Source organism: Lipomyces tetrasporus (assembly GCF_029532465.1).
Source record: "Lipomyces tetrasporus strain NRRL Y-64009 chromosome Unknown POJ06scaffold_8, whole genome shotgun sequence".
NCBI lineage: Eukaryota > Fungi > Ascomycota > Lipomycetes > Lipomycetales > Lipomycetaceae > Lipomyces > Lipomyces tetrasporus.
In genome coordinates, this window is record NW_026611603.1 from 685,298 (window position 1) to 705,316 (window position 20,019).

Here is a 20,019-nt window from a genome sequence, read left to right on the forward strand (position 1 = left end):
GTGGGGCCCGCATCCGTGGCCACAATACTCCGTCGAAACGGTCACGAATGTGCGCTGAAGGACAGTTTCGAGGTACTGGGTGATTAATCCGGTCATATGCTTTCTCGAAACCAAGACGGCCAGTGCTGAGTTAGCCGGAGGATAACGACAGAGCAGTTGTAATGGCGCTGGACAGACTGGACTGGACTAAGATATGGTATAAGAATCTATTCCAAGAATACAAGACTTCTTGACTGATCTGATAGTGAGGACAAACCCCTCGCTTTATAACTGCCAGATTCTATTACATGCATAATACGTGCTCTAAGGCACGGGGCAAGGACAAAAACAAGCGAACAACGGACTAGACATAAACAAGCGTACTGTTACGAGCGCTGGGTCTGGGAACGAGGAATTGTCGAGAAAACAAGGATCCAATTTCTGAAGAACAAATTGTGTACAACGCGGGTTTCATAGCTTCATTGACGAGAGCTTCTATTGTTTCCTTGGTTGAAACGGACGAGGCCTCGTTCATAAGCATATCTTGCTGATTACGCTTTTGAAGCTTAGCTTCTGCTTTTTGGTCACTAGAGTACCTTTTGAAGGTTTGCGCCTGCAGAAAACGTTCTACACCGGATTTAAGGAGGGCATAGCACTTATTAGGTAGGGAGGCATTCAAGCCTGTGCCTGTACCGTAACGAGCATAGAGTCCGTTGATGGTAACTTTAAGTGAGCTGATAGCAAGTGTATCAAAGTCCTGAAACATGGTTTCATAAAATGGGATTGCCTCATCCAGTTGCGCTATTTGGAACCCAAGGGCATCCGAAATAAGCTGCATCTGGAGTTGTTTCGCTCGTTCCTGGAATTGCGTTGTTAGCGCATTCTGGTCTACTAAGCTAAACATATCCTTAACATTGCCCAGAAAACTGGGCATGGTGCCGGATGTAGCGTGGGAATTAACCCGATCCCGCCGCGATTTTAACCGCTCAAACTTGTACCAGTGTACGGTGTATACATTCATGAGCGCATGAACGTGACCGTGCAAGATACGCGGTATATCGCCTAGAGTGTCTTTGGTCCACTGAGAGACCTCGACAGGCGGGATGTTCAGAAAGATCGAAGAAAAGTCTCTAAAAGAGCTATTTTGATCTCTGAAACTAAAGGAGGGGACGTACGGGGTACGACCACCACCTGGATTGAGGGGCTGGGAGCCCACGAACCATTTATCTGATAGCAGGGATTCGGACACCCGTCTACCGTGATAAAGGTCGGACCTCTGCGTCATATCGGGTATACCAAAATGAGTGTGAGGGTGCGCCGAACTCATATCGGTGATAAATAGGGCGGTACGGTAGCGAATAAATAGAGCGGTAAAAAAACCAAAAAAAAAAAAAAAAGTGTTTTTTTTAACTATAAAGAAGACGATTTGGACAACTTTAGGGTAAGCTAGCTTTGACAGGCTGTCCGAGTGGTTAAGGAGTTTGACTTGAATTTATACAAGGTTCATAGTTATCAAATGCGGTCCCCGCGCGTAGGTTCGAATCCTGCGCCTGTCGAAATTTTTTTTTAATGTTCGGCGATTATCTTTTGTTGTGATTATTCTCATACTTAACGGTTTGATGCGCAAACAAGTAAAAAATTTACGGGATCCACGGTCTATTAATTTACTAACCTCAGTAAACTGGATGGCAGTAATGCAAACTATATTATTGCGGAAGAAAGTACAAACTGCCAGCACTGTGGCCAACGAGATCATCGATCATTACCCCATCCTTGACGGCAATTGAGTGTGGAATAGGAATATTCAAAGCCACAATGAAAACTCCAACATAGCAACAAAATTGGAAGCACAGCAATTCCTATGATACAAATAATCCCCTAATTTTAGATTCCGAAGTGACGACATAATTAGCAGATATGATATGTAACAAAACCGAGTATAAATTGAGAATAGTGATACAGAGTTCTTCCGATATTCATTCCCTTCAATATCTCGATCATGCTAATGCTATAGACTTTCCGGAACTGTGTCGGCATTGATAGTGCAATCGGCGACGTCGGCTTCGGGCGGCATAGAACCTGTGCCTAGCGTGGCTGCCGTCGTGCCTGAGCCCCAATCCCAGCTGAACACGGCCGGAAGATTCAAGATGTCTCTGGGAATATACGGCTGTTCAAGGTTCATCATTTGTTCGAGCACGGCCGGGTCAGATAGTGCTGCGGCGTTGAATGGAAAGTCTTCATTTATTGGATTCGGGTAAGTTGCTGATGACGAGCCAGATGAGGACGCCGCGAAAGATCGGGTTGGTGCTATGGGACTTCGCGTTGCTGTCGACTCCGGGTTCATGTTTGGTTCGAAGAGCGTCTGTTGGCCTATATAACTTGATTGCGTGGAGCCAGACGGCGAGGGCGATAGTACATTCGATGCCGACCCAAACGTGGGGTATCCACCCATACTATCCGTCCGCGACTGCCCAGCAAACATAAACTGCGTAGGCGACTGCTCTGTCGGGTACGTGTGGGCCTGGACGACCGAAGGCTTAGTGAAAACGTTGTCTATATTTGGCCCTGGTCCCGTACTGAGCTCAGCAGTGCCAGTAGTTGTAGTAGTGTCACTGGTAGTGGCACTGGAATGGGGACTCAAATCTGGCGCCGGACGTTTCTGCTTAGCTTGTTCATTCTCTGACTTCTCCACAACCTGAGTCGCCACGCGTACCATGTCGTCGACTAACTGCATTGCGCGCTCCCCCTTGTGAGAATAATGTGCTCCTTCAGACACCATTTTCACGAATCTGACGACAGAGTCCATAAGAGCGAGGTCTGATCTCGACGACGGTTGTAGTGGGTTTTGCAGGCAGTTTGAGAATAGCGTAACAAGCGAACATAGAGTGTAGTACACTACTAACCAGCCACAGGACGCCTCGGCATTGTCAAAGTACTTTAGGAGATATATCGATGAGCGAGCGGCCTGCACGCATAGCGCGGCGGAGGCAAACACGCGTGGGTTGCGTGGTGCTGAGGACGGCGTGACGGCACCGCGACGGGATCCCCGCCAGGTTGGGTAGTGCATGGACATGCGGTGGATGGCCGACAGACAGTTGTAGTAGGCAAAGTGCATATAGACGAACTGAACGAGAATGAGGGGATCCCGCTCGATGATTTCATGGTCGGGTCTGTACTCCAGTGGCATGGAATCGCGCCACTCGAGCAGTTCCTTGTCGAGCTCACCTATCGTGTCTATTAGTTCGGTCTCGGACACGCGGGAGGCGGCGGCGGAGTATAGTCGGGTGTATGTCCGGGATTGGATTTGGGCGAAGCGGATCATAACTGAGAATATGTTGTTCGCCGAAGAATTTATAGGCACGTCAGTCGACACGTCCTGGTCGTAGATGATTGGCGGCCGACCGGTGCGTAAGCAAAAATCTTTGTCGATAATGTAGCAAGTCCAGAATATACGCTGTCGCCGATGAGCTTCTTCTGCTGACAAGCCGTATGAGCTGGCCTTTGAATGCAGACCGATGCACTGTGCTATCCGGGCAGCGTTAGAATTGATCATGTACGCGACTTCGGCCGAATCCGAGCCTTCGAGGTAGATACCGAGCGTAATGAGCGTTTGCACGGCCGTGATGCTACTGGCTCCACATACTAATTCCGTGAAATAGGAGAGTGCGTTCATGAAATATCCCCAGCTCTGTTCAACATTTTCTTGCACTGAGTGACCTGAACACACCTTCTCAGGCAGTGGCTCACCGACGGTAGAAGAACTGAAGCTGGCAAAGTCGATGCTCTGCGCTCGCAAACCGATGGCCAAGATGGCGCACATGGCACAGTAATCTACGATCCGAAACCGCTTGTCAGAGTAAACCGAGTTCATTATCCGACGCATCTCGTCGACCGTGAAAACAGGGAGTATCGGATAAAATATACTAGCATATATCTCGATACAGTTGGTGGCAGTCTCAATGTCGGGCAGCGGCAGTGTGGTGTAGGACTTCGCAGCTGTAGCACCTCGTGGCCGAGGAATAGGCATACCGCCCGGTGAGTTGACGACCATATTGTGGTCGAGGACGCCGAACCGGGACATGTCATAATCCAATTCTATGTCCTGCAGTTGTTTGCTGAACGAGTTGTCGCCGCTCTTTTCTGAGATCCACTGGAGGCCCCGGGGCGAAAATATGCTCGAGAACGTGGATGATTCACCGATGAACTTGCTGTCGCCATCTCGAGTTGTAATCAAGAAGCTGGTGCCCTCATCGGTCCGCACTGGATCAGGTTCGGCCTCGGTCGTGACGGACGTCGAGGCGCGGTCTTTGTCATCCGCAGGGGTGACAAGGCTGTCAACATGGTTGCCATGGGCCGCGTTAGACGGCGATGACGTGTCTGACAGGCTTCGTGCCGGGGCGCTGTTTTGAACCGCACTGCGAATGCGTTCGGCGACGGAGTTCTCAATGTCGCCATGGTCGTCGAAGGACTCGCCCTGGTACTCCGGCACGAATGTGCGGATGAGACCTTCCATTTTGTCCAGCCTGGACTCGAGTGACTCTATGTATTTCGCGCTTGCGTCTTGTTAGCAAGCGCGAGAAAGCACATTAAGACCCACATACCCCTTCGGTGGATTGCGCTTCTTCTCTGTGAATGTGAAGACGCACACGGTCTTATAGTTGAGGCAGTTTGTACAGGACGGCATTTTCCCATCGCATTTAATCTGTAAGTGTCAGCATCAACCCCGAAATTGGCAGGGAACAGTTGCAAACGACAAGACAAATCATTACAACGAACGCAGAAAAATGAAACTACCTTCTTCTTGCGGCAACAGTCGCACGCACGGGCAATTCGTCGCCGCTTAAGATCGGAATCTCCAGGCACGAAGTCGCCTTCGGAAGGGCTGGCATCGAACGTGTCAGTGACAGCCGCCTGAGCCTGCGCCTGAGCAGAGGCAGACGTGAAGTTGTGCGGACTCGCGAACGAGCTCATGAATTGCAAGGCGATGCAGTACGCGACTGCGGCGGCTTCCAAGAGCTTCCCCGATGATATTTGTTAATGTGGCCGTAAATGCAGATGCTTCGAAAGGCCCGGCGGTCTTGAGTATGGGGACAAGCGGAGGTGTCATGGTAATAGAAATGCAGAATGACGTCGCGTGTTTGTGTTACTGTGATTAGGATCATTCGACACCAGGATAGGAGCGCATCGATGCGGCGGTGATTGCAAATGCTGACATTCAATAAACCCCAGCCTCGCTTTCGGTAGTGCGTCCCTTAAAACAGAGCCAATAACAAACAGTATCGTCCTGTCAAATTCTAACAGCTTCCGAGTATATACTGATTATGATCTACTCGCACACCGATCAAATGGGACAGTTCAGATTAAAGATCGGCATCGAATCCACAGACAGACGTTGGATCCATGAATGATGATGTCGTATAACGTTCCTGAAACATCGAAGTTAGTCTTGCGCTGTCTTGCGCTGTCAGTCCTATCAACAGCGTGCGTACGATCTACGTACGATCTACGTACAATCTAATCTAAAGTCTTAGCCCGAAATCGCCTACTCGACCATGCTAGTTTTAGGTTGAGTTTCCATATATTACTCCGTGCGGGGCAACAGGCGTTGGAAAGCTCGATAAACGACTGCCGAAAGCAAAACTTTATTTGAAATATGGTATGTACAAACAGAACATACACCTCCAAATGCAGATATGGTACATAAACAAAATATAGATGCAGACACAGATGAAAAGGCTAAGAATCCAAAAGCGCCTTTTCTCGTACCCACCACTTAATGCAGGCCATATGACCCCTGTTTTCAAAATCCCATCCACTTGCCATAGTGCATCCCCGCACGTCTTCATGCCTCGCCACCCCACACACCAAACACAAATCAGACTTGTCGCCTTCATATTCTCTGAGCACGAACGATGCGTCAATGGACGGCAGCTCGCGCATGCCTACCCCAGCAATTCGTTCCCGCAGACTTTTCCACACCCGTGCGATCTCCCGTGCCTCTCGGTCCGCTTCAAATCTTCCGCCCCGTCGTTTCCGACCTGCGCATATACGTACTGCGACCTGTGCTCCGCAGAGTAAACTGGCAAAGAACTTCTTCGTTTTGGGATGCGACAGCACACGCCGTTTGAGCGGGAACGGCAATGGTGCGAGTTCCTGGAATAGAGGAAGCGGGAGTGGGAACAGGTTCGATTCGAATAGGGGGAGAAGGAATTCAGGCTTTGGCACGGCAACTGTCGCTGGTTGTGGTCGTGGGGTCCTTACAACTTGCTTCTGTGGATCCTCGGCATCCGGCCATGGTTCAAAGTCATCTGACGTATCCAGCAAATCTTTAGCTTTTATCGAAGTCTGCTCCTGCGGCGATGCCGACGCCTCCTCATGGGGTCGTTGTGAATTGGCTGATGAAGAATGACGATCCTGTGACTTTGGTTGCCGTCCAGCAGGGATTGCCTGTCCATTAAATATCGACGGACTTAATTGTGCCGCGCCATTAGCTCCATGAGTGAGATGCTGCCCGAATCTCAACGGTGGTGCATGAATGGCTCCGTAGCCTGCTGCACGGGGACTGCTTGGTGGTTGTCGTTGCTGTGGCGGCAATTCGCGATACGGGCTCCGACGAGGTATAGTTTGCCGAGGCGGGCTCCTTACAGGTTGTCTTGACGATGGACTGCTCAGACGAATCGGACTAGTCGTAGTATTTGACACTTTCGACAGCGGCTTCGAATGCACCGATGAATTGCCTGCTGGCTGCGACGCAACTGAAGCCGGCGGTGCCGAAAACGGAGTGGTTGCCGCAATTACCTTCGGCGCAGCGTCCGGTTCCGTACCAGTAAATTCACCAAACTCGTCGTCATCTAGAATCTCATTGTTCGTAGCAGTTGTAATAGATTCGGACGACTGCGGTGAAGCGACAGTGAAGGAACTCCTCAGAATATCGTAGTTGCTGGGTCGTACTGTCGTCGAAGTACCGATACCGAGACCATTAGCAGGTTTCTGATCGGACGACTGTGCGGTCAAACTCGAAGAATCTCCGTTCGTCAATAGCGAAAACCAATCCGCACCGGAAGCTGCTGATGTGCTTGCCACTACTGCCTGCTGACCTGCCCGACTGCTGCTATTCGATGCGCTAGGTGGCCGCGACAGCAGATCATCGAACACAAGGAGATCCGCCTGGGACAGCCCTTTAGCGTCGTTGCTCGAACTCATCCTTCATATTCCTGAGTCTTCGCGTAACCTGCGCGGTGGATAGTTTACTGTCATCCGTTAACAGACAGAGCGGCGTTAAAGTTGTGAAAACCGACCTGTGCGCCGCTTGCCAGTAATACGCAAGCCGCACTCGGGCCCGAGTCGTAAAAAGGACAGCGCAGCTTCAAGTGCCACCGATTTTCCACCATCCCATTTCACGCGTTATTTTAGTCAGCTACCGATTAGCGACAGGAGTCGGACAACTGAGCATGGCTGTAACAGCAACACGCACGCGACAAAAGTCAAGTTCCTCGAAATCAATAAGGGTCGAAAGTCGATCCAGCGCATCAGTCTTGCATCTCCTCATTGCCGTCTCAGGTACGTTCTACCCAGCGAAATGCAAACTGATCTAATATAATTATGTGTGGTAATATAGGTATATATACATCCTTCCTGACTTGGGCAGTTCTGCAAGAACGGATCTCAACCACATCATATGGCCCGAATAACCGGGTATTCCGGGCCTCACTGGTCATAAATACAATCCAGTCGTTTTGCGCCGCCATAGTCGGCTACATATATACCCGATACACGTCGTCCTCTACCAAAGAATCGTCGGCTATCTTTCCGAACCGGAAAGTCATATTCCAATACGCGCTAGTCGCGACGACGAGTTCATTGGCGAGTCCGTTCGGTTATGCGAGCTTAAAGCATATAGATTACTTAACGCTACTACTAGGCAAGAGCTGTAAGCTGTTGCCGGTCATGGCTCTTCATGTCCTTATTTTTAGGAAAAAATACACATGGAGCAAATACTTTGTCGTCTTTGCCGTCACCGTCGGCGTGTCTCTATTCACGTTATATCATCCTTCATCAAGCAAGAAAGCTGCGCAGGCAACATCATCGTCGTCCTTGTACGGCCTGCTACTTCTTGCAATCAACCTCCTCTTCGACGGCCTCACGAATTCGACACAAGACCACATTTTCCATACCCAACCAACAATTAACGGTCCTAAAATGATGTGCGGCATAAACGTCGCGGCCACGGTTCTGACGTCCGTTTTCCTCCTCACTCCCATCTCCGGGCAATTAGAGGACGCTCTCGAGTTCTTCCAGTTATATCCACAAGTTCTCTACGACATTCTATTGTTCTCGCTATGCGGTGCGATAGGCCAGGTTTTCATATTTTTTACCCTAAGCAAATTCGGCTCGCTGACGCTCGTGACGGTTACCGTTACTCGGAAGATGATGTCGATGTTATTGTCCGTCGTGTGGTTTAATCATAAGCTTACGCCGGGGCAATGGGCCGGTGTTGTAATGGTGTTCGGAGGAGTCGGTGCTGAGGCTTTGATGAAGTATTTCGAGAAGAAAAGCAGGGTGGGTAAGGACGCGGTTTCTAGAAAGGCGGATTAGACAGTAGCATAGAGCGGGAGCGATAGAAGGAGGCTCATTCATGTCATATCAAATGTTTATGCTTTTGGGTTACTGGTTGGTCAATAACAGTGTATCATACGGTTTGTAATTATAACGTTACAAACTCTGGAATCCACGTCTTGCACATGACAACTCTTTCATGGCGCACAGTCATGCAATAACCCTCCCAATTTTCAAGACGGACCAAAACGCCACCTCCCGCTGCTGTTTATCAAACAACCCACTATCTCCTGATTCCCCAGAGCGGCCACCACTGCCGAAATCTTTCTCGACTTCAGCCTCGTAAGCAAAGCTCACAAACAACGGAACTTCAATCTCCGATGATCTCTCGTTCGCAGGCACGATTTCGAATATCACGCTAGTCCAATTCCGCCCGCGGTCGAGTATACCCAAGTTTGGCCCGCCTCGTGCCGATTCCGACGACGCAGAAATATTAGATGTGCTGGAGATTTTAAGGTCTGCGAATTTCCTGCGGAGGCTGGTGATTGCTTGCAGATCCCAGTCGTCCTCGATGTTAGCGCCTATCTCGAAAGACGGCGTCAGGAACGTTATTGAGTGACCATGTTTGGGAGTCCGAGGTGGAGATGCAAGAGTGACCTTTATCGGCTCATAGAGAGGGTTGAAGAGTGTGAGCGCAAATGAGTATGTTATGTGTGGAATAAACCCGGCTTGATATGGTGAAGATGATGGTGCGGGTGATGTAACTGGGAGATATGTGAGACGGAGCGTTGGGATGTAGTTCTTGGACAAGAGGTTGATCCTGAAAGCTGTCGCGACCGTTGATGCCGAGCCTGCCGCGCTGCCCGATGCAGATGACGATGTTGAGACCTTGCGCGACGAGACATCGGGTCGAACAAGGATATGCCGGCATGCTCGACATCGTTTTGCGCGTCTGGTACGAAGACGCGTAGGAAGTGGCAGTAAATCCGACGATGTCGTTGGCCGAACAAACGGATTTGCACGCTGTTGCGATAAGGTCGGTGCTAGACTTGTGTCAGTTGACGTATCTGCCAGATAAATAAATTCACACACTTTCGTCCAAGCTAGTCATGCCGCGCATGCGCGTCACTTCCTCGATCTCAGCTTTCTCGTCAATATACGAGACGCATCGCTCTTTCTCCTTCTCCGCATGTTCCCTCGTCTTCTGATTAGAGACTCCTCCAGCTCGACCAAGTACACCCAACACACTAGAAGGCGTAATGGCCGGTGAAGGTGCAGACGATGACCCTCCCTGTTTGCTGTAATGCGATTTCAGGAACCGGATAGTTTCCAAACTCCGACTAGCTCGCTTTGAAAACAACGGGCTCGGAGGGGCGGAAGTATCAGATTCTGCCTCCTCCGCTTCAAAAGAGTCGTATAACTGCTGGTAGAACTGGGACAATTCCGCGAAGGTTGTTGCTGGCGTGTCATGTGTTTCAGACTCGTCGTCAATTACACTTTGGGCCGATAGTTTGCGAACTTGCTGATAAAGCGACGTGTGTTTTGAGAAGATAAGGCTTCGGCCTTTGTGCCGCGAGTCCCAAGAGCAGTGGGAGCATTGCAAATATACTGTTGCCAGTGCTTCGCTGCCCTCTGATGATGTTGTTGCGAACGTAGTCAGACTCGTAAAACATAACGGACACTGCAGGCAATTTCTCGTACAACTGCTTTCCGTCAGCGTTAATTCGTTTCTCATAAACAAAGACCACCAGCCTACAAAGTGGCATCGTCACTGCGCCCCTTCCGCGTAACTCTCGAAGGCTCATTCCCGCCTGCCGTAGTATCAGCCGAATAGACGTGCAAACAAGCCGGACAATATGTCTGCACGACCTCCTCGACGACGCATCGCTCACACCGCAACACCAAGCAGAAGTCGCAGAAATACAGGCTATTCAGCGCATGTAGGGCAAACGGATTGTCTAAAGTCGGCGGCAGTTCGAGATTGGTCGTCGTGTCGAGCCCTGTGTCCGGTGATCCAGATGTAGTAAGAGCATCGACCTCAGTGTCCGGACCATCGGTTATGGGCTCTGCGCAGGGACAGTGGATCCGTAGCAATGGATATCGGGTCGCTATCATGTCGTCCTCGCCTGCTTATAAACTCAACGATGTATCATTGCGAGTGGCTCATAGGTTGATGATGTTGACGCTACAGACGCGTGCAGAGTCCATTAGCGTCTTTCGCGTAACTTTATGGTCCGTTAAAACTTTCGAGGCACGACCAAAAGCTTCACGTCGGCCGAATATAATCGACTTGACAGTCGACACAGAAAATCGTCGCAATGGGACACACAAAGGAATAGGCCCAGAGTATAATCACAGTTTATTGTCATCAACTGACTTAATGACTGCACCGAGATGCAACGATTGCGTGCCGGGGCCACGCGCGCGATACTAATTGTGCAGCTAATCCAACCATCACTAACATTGGTCGCCGTCCAGCAGAGGCTGATTTCATACTTGATTAGAGTGTATACGGTACGTTGGATTTATGGAACATATGAAGACAATTGTGCTGATATGGTGTCGAGACTCGAAGTCGTTGTCTGTTGGTGGCATCTGATTCAGCCTTGCGAAGGCTACCACGTACGACAGGGCAATATAGGACTGGACGATTCACCAGTACTTCGGCATTTCAAAGTGCCAGAAATAGTCCCGCAAATGCAGTTTCAAACAATGGAGAAAGTGAAAGTTCACAGCTGTCACCGACCGTGGGCAAGGCTGTGCATTCTAAAGACCGCACAGCAGGAACCGCCTGGGAAGAGCCAGGCAACCAAAAACCTGCGGTGACAAATGGCCGACGATCAAGTAGGCAAACCGAATCTCCGCCGCAGTCCTTCGGTGCATCATTCTCAGATAGCATTTCTCCGGCAGAGAACGACTCAATGGCCAAATCAAGTACAGTTGATATCCACAACTACGACGCGATGGCCATCTTTGATAGTACACTTCAACAAGCTCCCGAAGACTTTCCGTCAATGCAGTGGGATGACTCGCATTTGTTCAAAAATCTTTTAGGTGCTGAGGAAGAAAAAGGGCCCGACTCTTTCTTAGCGAGATACCACAATACTAATGCGAAGACCGAGGTGCTGGAAGAGGTCATGAATGAATCTGGCCTGTTTCCTGCCGAGGAAATACATGTTCGCGCGCAGACTGTCGAGGAGTCGCCTCCTGCTAAGTGGGTGAACTTGCCCAACTCCGTATGTCCGAATTCCTATTTCACTCAAGATATGTAGCTGATAGATATCTAGCAGGTCGAGGAAGTTGCAAGACAGGTCTTAGGAAAGAAGAAGGTTAGGCTTGGAGCTTTTGTTTCTGAAAGCAAAGTTTCTACACTTCGACGGAACAGTAATAGAGTACTGAAAGAACTAAGCAAATCATTTGATGTGCAAATACAACTGGCGAGTAATTTCGTTCCATACAATAAGCAAGACCGATTATTTCAAGTTTCCGGGACGGTCGAGAATGTAGCGAAGGTAGTGAGTCCAATGACTTGATTTAGTACATAGGTTATTGACAATTTGTCTAGACGTTTGCAAGCCTGTCACGAGTGATGCAGAACGTGTCGCTCTCTGCTGACGAAGACAGACAACTTCGTAAGTTAGCTGTCTTTTCGCATTGATTTACGCTGCATATTCACTAACAGTTGCAAGGTATTCTCCTAATAGTCACATATCGAGTCGCAGGTGGAATCTTGCGCAGTCCTCAAACGCTCGCGTCCCTCCAACAGCTCTCCGGCACGATAATCACAGTCTCAGAAAACCTACTCTTTCGCTCCACCGACCGTATACTGATCGTGACGGCTCATAACAGCCGAAGCTTATATCTCGCAGTGTGGGAAATCTGCAAGTTTATCGCACCGCCAGAGTGGATACACGAGGTCTCCGCCATCTCGAAGACGCGGTACAAGTCCTACGTCGGTGTCAGACCTCCGTCCGCTAGGCTGACTAACCGCCGGCAAGGTCAGGGAAACCTCGATAGGAGCAATCCGATGAAATTAGACGAGGAGAGCGGACCCCTTAAAAGAGTAACAATTACAATTCCGAAGATGCATGTTGGATTCGTGATGGGTAAGAACGGCGTGTTTCAGTGGCTTGTACGACAAAAGACCGGTGCTTATGTGACAATACACCCGGATGGGGCGCGGCAAACCGTCAATAACGAGTCAGATGGTGACATGAGTGCTCCGGAAATTAATGCACTCACTGTCGAGACTGGCGAAGCTCAAGAGCATCAGGTTCAGAGGTCGGGTGATTATAAATGCGTAATCAGGTCCAATGAGTGGAGCCGAGTGCAGAGGGCGGCATTTATGTATAAAAATCGCATTGAGTTGGCGGAAGCGAGGTATCGTCGTCTGAAAAACGACCAGATGATATAGGACCACGATGTTTACGGAATAAGCGCATTCAATACTCCACTGGTGAATGCAATCCTGTTGTCTCTTGCATCCTACGAGGAAGTGTTCAAAGGTCAGTGAAATGAACTACTGTAGATAGTAATTAAATACTATTGGAAAATATTACACGTTTACAAGCAACGAAAAAAAGACAAAAATTAACATCCAACAAAACCGAAACTATTTTTGTTACCAACCCAACATCTATTCAGCCGCAACCGTCGCTTCAACTGGAACTTCTTCAAAATCTTTAGCTGGCTTGGCAACGTAGTCGATACTCTTCGGCTCGAGCACTGAAGGAGAATCCTCCTTGGGCTCGAGGATAGTAACAGCATCGGGAAGAGACTTGGCGGGGCCGAGCTTGCCCTCGGGGTCGGAGCCAAGCATAATCTTGACCTTAACACCAAGAACACCCTGGCGCAGGAGAACGTGACGAGTGGCAGTGTCGATGAAGTCGCGGGCAGGCTGACCGGAGTGGATCATGAAACCGTCGGTGAATTTCATGGACTTGGCTCGAGCGGCACGTAACTTGCCGGAAACAACAACCTCAGCACCCTTAGCACCCGACTCCATGATATATCGTAGAACACCGTAGCAGGCTCGTCGGACGGCGAGACCATTAAGCAGCTTATACTTGAGTGACTCAGCCTGAGCAATGGCGCAGAGACCTCGCTGCTGGACCTTCTCCGCGTAGATGACAACACCACCCTCGGGGATCTTGAAACGCTTCTGGATGAGTGAGGTGAGCTCACGGATTCTTCGTCCCTGGGGACCAAGGACATCCTGGGTGTGGGTAGCACGGATAACTACAACATTGTCAGCATTTTAACCCTACAGAGCCATAGCAATGCGACCCATAAGTCCTTCAGCTCTTCAATATAATCCAAACTCACCAATCTCAGTCTTGGTAGGAGCAGAGCGAACCTCAACACCAGCGTATCCCTCCTCAGCAAGTTCACGAGTGAAGAACTCGTTCAACTCCGCGAAAAAGACACCGTCCGCGACTTGCTTTCTCTTGCTTGAAATCTCAGTAGCCATCTTAACTAACTAACTAGCGCTGAATTATGTGAACTGTCGATAGGGTCCTAACAATACAAATTCGTATTAGTTATCATCCTTTGTATCAACGTTAAGTCGGTGACGATCGATGGCGCTGTGCGCAGAAAATATTCCCATGCTGATCGCGACAAACACGGCATGACAATTTCGCCAAATCACAAAATCCCATCATTCCGTGCGCACTCTCTCATTCAAACAAAGGCAATAATACTCACAATCTCTTGGATTTTGACTTATCGATGATTGTTGGATGCGAAGTTGTTGCTCTTGATAGCGAGTGCAACTAAGATGCGAGCAACAAGGTTGGTGCGGTGCGAGATGGAATCTGGAATAGGGTTTTCCGGAGCACGTCTCAGTGGGTACTTTTAGTCTCATACAAATTACGTGAGGGCAAGCCGTATCAGAAATTTGGTGCAAGCGGTATTTGCTGAAGCAATCGATGGTAGAGATAGCAGTCACGCAACCAGCGCGGCGACGTAGGGTTGAGCCCTATAAAGAGCAGGGTGATTAAGAGCCCGCATGTAACTCGAGTGTCACCCTCAGAGTCACGGGAGCCAAGAACGCTGTCATTAGCCTAATACGAACTTTCAAAACGCCCCCAAATCTTTCAATCTGCGACAAGGATCATCGCACTGATCTTGGGACACACGTTATAACCCTAACACTGACCCTTTTGGGTAGCGCGGATGGTGGTGTTGGATAGTAGAATTGATCGATCCCCGCCTTTGCAGCTCGCTACGGTACTCGTTTATTTTGTCTTTTCGTCCTTGTAGGTGCTCTGGAAGACTGGAACTGGTCATGTCGTGAGTGATAATAGTCGAGATCCCGAATTAGCGACGGGTTCTGAAATTGGCAATTTGGAAAACAGCATGGTACGCGTCAGGTTTTACGGCCATAGCCGTCGAAGATGTGTCTCTAAAAGGGGTGAGGACCTTAGGGTGGGCTAGGGCTACCGTGGTTAGCCCTAAACCGCCTCCCAGTTGCGCGCGTTTTGTAGAGCAACCTCAGCACCCTCCCATTAACTACGATTGCAGACCCCTGCAACATTTGTTATATGTAGGGTCTAAGGTCAGACGGATAGAGACCGTTGTTTCTAATTAAAATAAGCTTGGCCATTCAAAAGTTCGGCAATTCATGGCCGGCAGAAGAGCTGTAGGCCGAGATGTCCATTTTTACCTCTCTTCAGAGCCTGATAAGCCGCTCGGTGGAATGAGGTTGAATCCATCTGTAACCGAAGAAAACTTTCTCTCTATGCTTGACATCCTCATTGTTGCGTCTGGTCCGTATAGAGTCACATTGCGCAGCTCCGGAGGCGACCTGATGTCAACCGATGATGCTCTCAAGCCTGGCCACTATGACATAAGACCTTGTTCTCGCAGAGGTATATATCTTCTTATAGGTCATTGTAAGTGCAGCTACTGAGGTATACATAGACACAATAGCCGTCACAGAAGAGCCGTGCATTACCCGGATCCTTTCAAGAACTATCACGGGCAGAGATGATATTTTCCGAGCTCGGGTCCGTGAGAGAGATGGGAAGTGCGTGATAACTGGCACTGTCAACGTTAAAGCTTATAGAGATGATTGGACGGGTTTTGAAACTGCCCACATCTTCCCAGTGTCGGTGTCAAACGAAGAATATTTCGTGCAGAACGGATTCGACACGGGGATAAACTCATGTCAGAATGGGCTGCTTATGCAGTCCCATATCCATCAAATTTTTGATGCTTTTGATTTCTCCGTTAACCCAGATGATGGCTACAAGATAACCTGTTTCGATGAAGATCCTTTCGGGATAGACGGACGGATACTTGACCGTATTTGTCGAGATCCCAACGATAAAAAAAGTGTACCGGATGAACTCCTACGATGGCACTTTCGTCAAGCAGTGTTGACCAATATGAGGGGAGCTGGAGAACCAAGCTTTGAGATGGACTTCCCACCTGGATCTGATATGATGGGGGAGATCCTCAGTGGACCAGAAGCAGCCAAAAGAATGGAAGCAGAGCTTTTCTCAAGGTTGAATGGGGTATCCTTCGGGTAAGGAAAGCGAGAGCCTAACTATACATCCGCAAATGAGCAATTAGGAGTCATGGCAGGTCTTATACTAGGCATTGTCATTATTAAAAAATTTGGTAGGTTCGAATAAGAAAAATCGGCGGTTTCGAATAATAATATTTGCTCGGGGATGATACGATAACGTGATCGGCATGCAAGCGGCTCACTAAAACCAACCATTCTCTTTATTTTTCTAAATAGCAATCCACAGCGAAGGTATATAATATTATAGCTAATAAAAAATTATTCTTTATCCAGTTTACATGTGCGAGAGTTATGTCCGACCTCTTTGCAACGCCCACATCGTCTGTTATTACTCGTTGCATCTAGAACTGGGGGTGCCCTGGTTCTCTCCCTGAAACATTTCTTCGTGACGTGGTGTATGCCGTTGACCTTCTGCTCCGGTCAAAATAGTTTTAGAAGTAATAAATGACCTAGCAGCTTCGCCTTTTCTTTTTTGGCGTTGTACAGTGTCCTGCAGTTGTGTTGGTCATTTAAAACCACGGCCTGATAGATTGCTAATTCCGCGCACTTCATCTGATCAACTGCGACGTTCGTCGGACTTGGCGGGCTCGCGGTGCGACGTCTTAGATATATTTTAATTGTCTCTGCCTGACGTTGTAACTGGACTATAGTCTTCGGCATCTCAGGCACCCATCGCTGTTGAGAACCTTGTTCCTGACTACTCTGCGGACTAAGTGTATGAAGAGTAAGTGACAGGTGACTTAATACCTGGCTTGGGTCATACGGAACTAGCCCTATAGCTCTAAATCCACTATGAATATTTGAAGAAGATAATGCTTCTTGTCTCGCGATTTGATGTCCGTATCACATTCGTCCTCATGGACGCTGGTAGGCATACCAAGTTGGTACGAAAATAAAACGTCGAATGTCTCGCTATAGTACCAAAGACGTCGCCGCAAAATGGGAGGCACTTGCCGACAGGCGTAGAGGATCGCGGTGGTAGCCCACCCATTCTTTGGGCCAACCGCGTGGCGATTCCAAACGTAGCGCACGGAGCTGGGTCGGGATCCTCATTCTGTATGAGTTTGCAGATTGAATAAAATGCAAGAGCATCTATCGCATATGGGCGGGTTTTCTGATACTCGCCGGGAACCAGGCCATGGTTCATAAACCTTGTTGGATCGCAACTGCCTGGTGACAGGCTATTCAACCATAAGAAATATGTCGACCAAGGACCAGTCCAGAACGCTTCTCGTCAATATGCTAGTTCGCAGCCAATACTACTATACCGCTGATGTTCTCAGCCACATTGGCCCCAATTGGTGCCGTCTGCATTAGGATGTCATCTTACCTATCCGCTCCTCGGGTCAACCGAAGACATATGATACAGTCTAAGGAGCGCGCGTTCTAAGCCTTGATCCTGGTTTTACTCTACCTGAGACAAAACACTATTAGAGTTCCGAAATTAAACTGCTTGTTATTTGTTGTGGCTTGCGACAACAGGAAATGTTGCACACAAGCCACAGCTTTGATTTGCCGCGGACAGATGGTCTCCGGCAGGACCGTTGGTGCACGCCAATGCATTGACTATACGCATAGGCAAGCTCGGAAATCGTCATGCGTTACTGATGGAAAGACGCCATGTGTGTTTCTCTATTGTTCTTGACAATATGGCGGGACAGACAGGACTACGGTGGACTGTGGGCGAATGCAATTTCAATGTACCCCTGTACAATTTAAAGTTACGCACCAAGCGAGATCAGTAACCATATCGCAAGTGAAACATGATGGACATTTTTTAAGCATTATACGGTCATATTACGCAACACCAGGACAAAGATTAGACAATAAAAATACAAGTCATGCAAATACTCTGGAAATTCCGACATGATTCCATCTCTATACTAACGTACACGTTCCCATAGATACAAAGCACGGACCGGAGAAATTCGCTCTGCTCGCCACCACTTAGAAAGCAAGCGCGAGAACACCAACGATGCCAAGCGCAACGGCAACGACAGAACCACTAACAGAAGAGGCGGCACCAGTGAAAGTAGCGATGGGAGCGGTCGTAGAGTTGGTAGCGTTGGGCATCATAGTGGAGAAGGAAGATGAGTTGGTGTAGATTGGAGTCCTTGTGACATGTTAGCGACAGAATTAAAAATGCAAGAAAGGGAACGTACGAAGTGACGACGGGAGGAGTGTAGACCGAGGTCGATGTATGGTGGCACTGAGTGACCTCAGGAGCGCAAGAGATAATCGTGTCAATGGTTGTCACGGTAACATAGGCGCGCTCCTCAACCGCAGCAGCGACGAGGGAAGCGAGAACCAAGACGAGGATGGTGGAGATGACAGAGAAGAACTTCATTGTGAATGTAGTATTAAAAAGACGTATGAAACGAGTGACTAGGGGTGAACGGCGACACTAAGGATTACTAAAGGACTAGTTCGAGTACAGGAAAAAGAAGAAGAAGTTGCAGGCGGCAGGCAGGCCTTTTGTAGCTCTGGCTGCCGCCCGCAACTTTTGAGTGAGCAGGAAGACGCGTTGCGAGGAATGCAGCGCAAAGTGCGCAAACGCGAATGGGACGAGGCCGAGGACGCGTACCGGGTCTGACACACCTGTGGCTTGAACACACTCAATCTGGCTCGTACCGTGTCGCACTTTGCCCCTTTTGGCCTGCGCGACAACCACGCGAAATTAAGCTACACGCGACAAAGGGGTTCGGAGGATTATCTCAGCCCGCCAATGCCGCCTGTTCGACATAGACGACATCCTCCTGCTGGAATCCAATAATGCTGGTCGCTCGATGGAGCGCTCTTGCGCGGGTTTGCAAAGCGTACAGAATGCAGTCGAGTGGCTAGGATTGGTGTTTCGTTAGTTGTACATAGATACGTAGATTTCTTGAACGCTATTGGCCCTTCCCGGGAGACACACATTCCCATTACTTAATTAGCGCAGCACTTAATTCCGTTCTCGTTTTTCATATTTGTCGCTACAGCTGCCTCAGTTTAAGATATTTCCATTCCGAATCTAACATAATACTAAGCCGGTTTAAGGTCATGCTGGTCGAATTCGGTATCGGTTCGAGCCTCTACATTAACATCCCTGTTTTCCTGTGGCATGGCAGCTACTTGGGAATCCAGAAGAGAGGACCTCAGATGGCTTTTCTCTGAACTGCTCCACCATAGTTGCAGCTTATCTCGTGCCTACCTCCCGTATCGGCTTGGCGCCCATAACTTTCAAAGACAGAGCCGCGGGGTAACGAAGTGTATTATTGCTTGTAAGTTTCGTTCTGCCTGAATCGGGGAAATACCTGCGCTTGTATGACAAAATGCCGATCGACGATCGGTCAAGCTTGCGAGTCCGAAAAGGACCCTTAACTTAGAAGGCTTAGCGTGCATTTCAAACAGGTATCATATTAGGTTGGCTTTACGCTCCTGCCGGATTCGCGGGTTGCTGCTGGCCTGCTGCCTCCCTGGCCCGCGGAATGTGTGGCTTATCGTGCGCCACTGCGGGACCAGAACCCTGCGCGGAGAATATCTGCCGGTTCCCGAAGAAGTAACCGGAATGATAACTGCTGTCGAGAATAGATATACATTTCCATGACCCAGACCCCGAGAATGTCTTGCCGGCATAGTAAAGCCTTACAAAGTTACAGTTACTCTGCTCTCCTGCGTTCCTTTCTTCTAGTCTTGTTAACTAAACAGCGCCATTGCGGCGGATCGATGCTTAGGCTATGACGGCTTGGAACACCTAGAACCGGAATTCAGGAGATGAGACCCTCTTTTGTGCTGTTAATCCGCATTGGACTCTTGCGGCCGAGCGGTTCAACATCGACCACACCTGCCAGCCACATCGACATCCACTTGTAATAAGACGAGGACATATATGCAATTTATTTGATATTCCTTATTAATGGAGCTCTCCATAATCGACCGTTTCCAGGTTTGTCGTCTATGGATTATCAGTT

General features: G+C 49.1%; 9 protein-coding genes and 1 non-coding gene across 10 annotated transcripts; 4 read left to right on the forward strand and 6 right to left on the reverse strand.

Moving 5' to 3' along the window:
• Positions 1–88: 88 nt before the first annotated feature.
• On the reverse strand, positions 89–1,332 carry POJ06DRAFT_141422 (uncharacterized protein). The gene has a single exon (XM_056184519.1). It carries the CDS (start codon positions 1,304–1,306, stop codon positions 344–346), a length of 963 nt encoding a protein of 320 aa, XP_056042206.1. The 5' UTR covers positions 1,307–1,332; the 3' UTR covers positions 89–343.
• Positions 1,333–1,433: 101 nt separating this feature from the next.
• On the forward strand, positions 1,434–1,535 carry POJ06DRAFT_t64. The gene has a single exon. It is a non-coding gene; the product is annotated as a tRNA-Ser (tRNA).
• A 326-nt stretch (positions 1,536–1,861) lies between these two features.
• On the reverse strand, positions 1,862–5,151 carry POJ06DRAFT_141439 (fungal-specific transcription factor domain-containing protein). Its single transcript, XM_056184520.1, has 3 exons — positions 4,774–5,151; positions 4,581–4,681; positions 1,862–4,532 (listed from the first exon to the last, which is right to left on the reverse strand). Exons 1-3 carry the CDS (start codon positions 4,948–4,950, stop codon positions 1,988–1,990), a joined length of 2,823 nt encoding a protein of 940 aa, XP_056042207.1. The 5' UTR covers positions 4,951–5,151; the 3' UTR covers positions 1,862–1,987.
• A 564-nt stretch (positions 5,152–5,715) lies between these two features.
• On the reverse strand, positions 5,716–7,182 carry POJ06DRAFT_239629 (uncharacterized protein; the record flags this gene model as incomplete). The annotated part of the gene is made up of 1 exon (XM_056186049.1): positions 5,716–7,182. One exon carries the CDS (start codon positions 7,180–7,182, stop codon positions 5,716–5,718), a length of 1,467 nt encoding a protein of 488 aa, XP_056042208.1.
• Positions 7,183–7,307: 125 nt separating this feature from the next.
• On the forward strand, positions 7,308–8,688 carry POJ06DRAFT_141446 (UAA transporter). The gene is made up of 2 exons (XM_056184521.1): positions 7,308–7,539; positions 7,598–8,688. Exons 1-2 carry the CDS (start codon positions 7,431–7,433, stop codon positions 8,572–8,574), a joined length of 1,086 nt encoding a protein of 361 aa, XP_056042209.1. The 5' UTR covers positions 7,308–7,430; the 3' UTR covers positions 8,575–8,688.
• A 1-nt stretch (position 8,689) lies between these two features.
• Positions 8,690–10,720, reverse strand: POJ06DRAFT_141450 (dynactin subunit 4). Its single transcript, XM_056184522.1, has 3 exons — positions 10,292–10,720; positions 9,628–10,238; positions 8,690–9,578 (listed from the first exon to the last, which is right to left on the reverse strand). The coding sequence occupies exons 1-3, from the start codon at positions 10,648–10,650 to the stop codon at positions 8,746–8,748; spliced, it is 1,803 nt and encodes a 600-aa protein (XP_056042210.1). The 5' UTR covers positions 10,651–10,720; the 3' UTR covers positions 8,690–8,745.
• A 74-nt stretch (positions 10,721–10,794) lies between these two features.
• Positions 10,795–13,057, forward strand: POJ06DRAFT_257940 (uncharacterized protein). Its single transcript, XM_056188210.1, has 5 exons — positions 10,795–11,049; positions 11,103–11,771; positions 11,823–12,047; positions 12,101–12,167; positions 12,225–13,057. The coding sequence occupies exons 1-5, from the start codon at positions 10,930–10,932 to the stop codon at positions 12,947–12,949; spliced, it is 1,806 nt and encodes a 601-aa protein (XP_056042211.1). The 5' UTR covers positions 10,795–10,929; the 3' UTR covers positions 12,950–13,057.
• Positions 13,058–13,060: 3 nt separating this feature from the next.
• POJ06DRAFT_141483 (ribosomal protein S3) lies at positions 13,061–14,310 on the reverse strand. Its single transcript, XM_056184523.1, has 3 exons — positions 14,242–14,310; positions 13,861–14,052; positions 13,061–13,773 (listed from the first exon to the last, which is right to left on the reverse strand). The coding sequence occupies exons 2-3, from the start codon at positions 14,003–14,005 to the stop codon at positions 13,172–13,174; spliced, it is 747 nt and encodes a 248-aa protein (XP_056042212.1). The 5' UTR covers positions 14,006–14,052; positions 14,242–14,310; the 3' UTR covers positions 13,061–13,171.
• Positions 14,311–15,036: 726 nt separating this feature from the next.
• On the forward strand, positions 15,037–16,079 carry POJ06DRAFT_141513 (uncharacterized protein). Its single transcript, XM_056184524.1, has 2 exons — positions 15,037–15,407; positions 15,460–16,079. Exons 1-2 carry the CDS (start codon positions 15,161–15,163, stop codon positions 16,068–16,070), a joined length of 858 nt encoding a protein of 285 aa, XP_056042213.1. The 5' UTR covers positions 15,037–15,160; the 3' UTR covers positions 16,071–16,079.
• Positions 16,080–18,016: 1,937 nt separating this feature from the next.
• On the reverse strand, positions 18,017–18,416 carry POJ06DRAFT_239635 (uncharacterized protein; the record flags this gene model as incomplete). The annotated part of the gene is made up of 2 exons (XM_056186050.1): positions 18,017–18,182; positions 18,232–18,416. The coding sequence occupies 2 exons, from the start codon at positions 18,414–18,416 to the stop codon at positions 18,017–18,019; spliced, it is 351 nt and encodes a 116-aa protein (XP_056042214.1).
• Between the last annotated feature and the right edge of the window lie 1,603 nt (positions 18,417–20,019).

Bases quoted from the DNA above. Each gene is read 5' to 3' on its own strand.
- POJ06DRAFT_141446 (XM_056184521.1), top strand. From the start codon at position 7,431: ATGGCTGTAACAGCAACACGCACGCGACAAAAGTCAAGTTCCTCGAAA. The intron at 7,540-7,597 runs GTACGTTCTACC...GTGGTAATATAG, and splicing joins TCTCCTCATTGCCGTCTCAG to GTATATATACATCCTTCCTG.
- POJ06DRAFT_141483 (XM_056184523.1), bottom strand. From the start codon at position 14,005: ATGGCTACTGAGATTTCAAGCAAGAGAAAGCAAGTCGCGGACGGTGTC. The intron at 13,774-13,860 runs GTGAGTTTGGAT...ACAATGTTGTAG, and splicing joins TCCTACCAAGACTGAGATTG to TTATCCGTGCTACCCACACC.
- POJ06DRAFT_141450 (XM_056184522.1), bottom strand. From the start codon at position 10,650: ATGATAGCGACCCGATATCCATTGCTACGGATCCACTGTCCCTGCGCA. The intron at 10,239-10,291 runs GTAGGCTGGTGG...GACGGAAAGCAG, and splicing joins CGCAGTGACGATGCCACTTT to TTGTACGAGAAATTGCCTGC. The intron at 9,579-9,627 runs GTGTGTGAATTT...ACACAAGTCTAG, and splicing joins CATGACTAGCTTGGACGAAA to CACCGACCTTATCGCAACAG.
- POJ06DRAFT_141422 (XM_056184519.1), bottom strand. From the start codon at position 1,306: ATGAGTTCGGCGCACCCTCACACTCATTTTGGTATACCCGATATGACG.
- POJ06DRAFT_141513 (XM_056184524.1), top strand. From the start codon at position 15,161: ATGGCCGGCAGAAGAGCTGTAGGCCGAGATGTCCATTTTTACCTCTCT. The intron at 15,408-15,459 runs GTATATATCTTC...AGGTATACATAG, and splicing joins AAGACCTTGTTCTCGCAGAG to ACACAATAGCCGTCACAGAA.
- POJ06DRAFT_141439 (XM_056184520.1), bottom strand. From the start codon at position 4,950: ATGAGCTCGTTCGCGAGTCCGCACAACTTCACGTCTGCCTCTGCTCAG. The intron at 4,682-4,773 runs GTAGTTTCATTT...TGACACTTACAG, and splicing joins ACTGTTGCCGCAAGAAGAAG to ATTAAATGCGATGGGAAAAT. The intron at 4,533-4,580 runs GTATGTGGGTCT...ACAAGACGCAAG, and splicing joins AAGCGCAATCCACCGAAGGG to CGCGAAATACATAGAGTCAC.
- POJ06DRAFT_257940 (XM_056188210.1), top strand. From the start codon at position 10,930: ATGCAACGATTGCGTGCCGGGGCCACGCGCGCGATACTAATTGTGCAG. The intron at 11,772-11,822 runs GTATGTCCGAAT...ATAGATATCTAG, and splicing joins GGGTGAACTTGCCCAACTCC to CAGGTCGAGGAAGTTGCAAG. The intron at 12,168-12,224 runs GTAAGTTAGCTG...AACAGTTGCAAG, and splicing joins TGACGAAGACAGACAACTTC to GTATTCTCCTAATAGTCACA.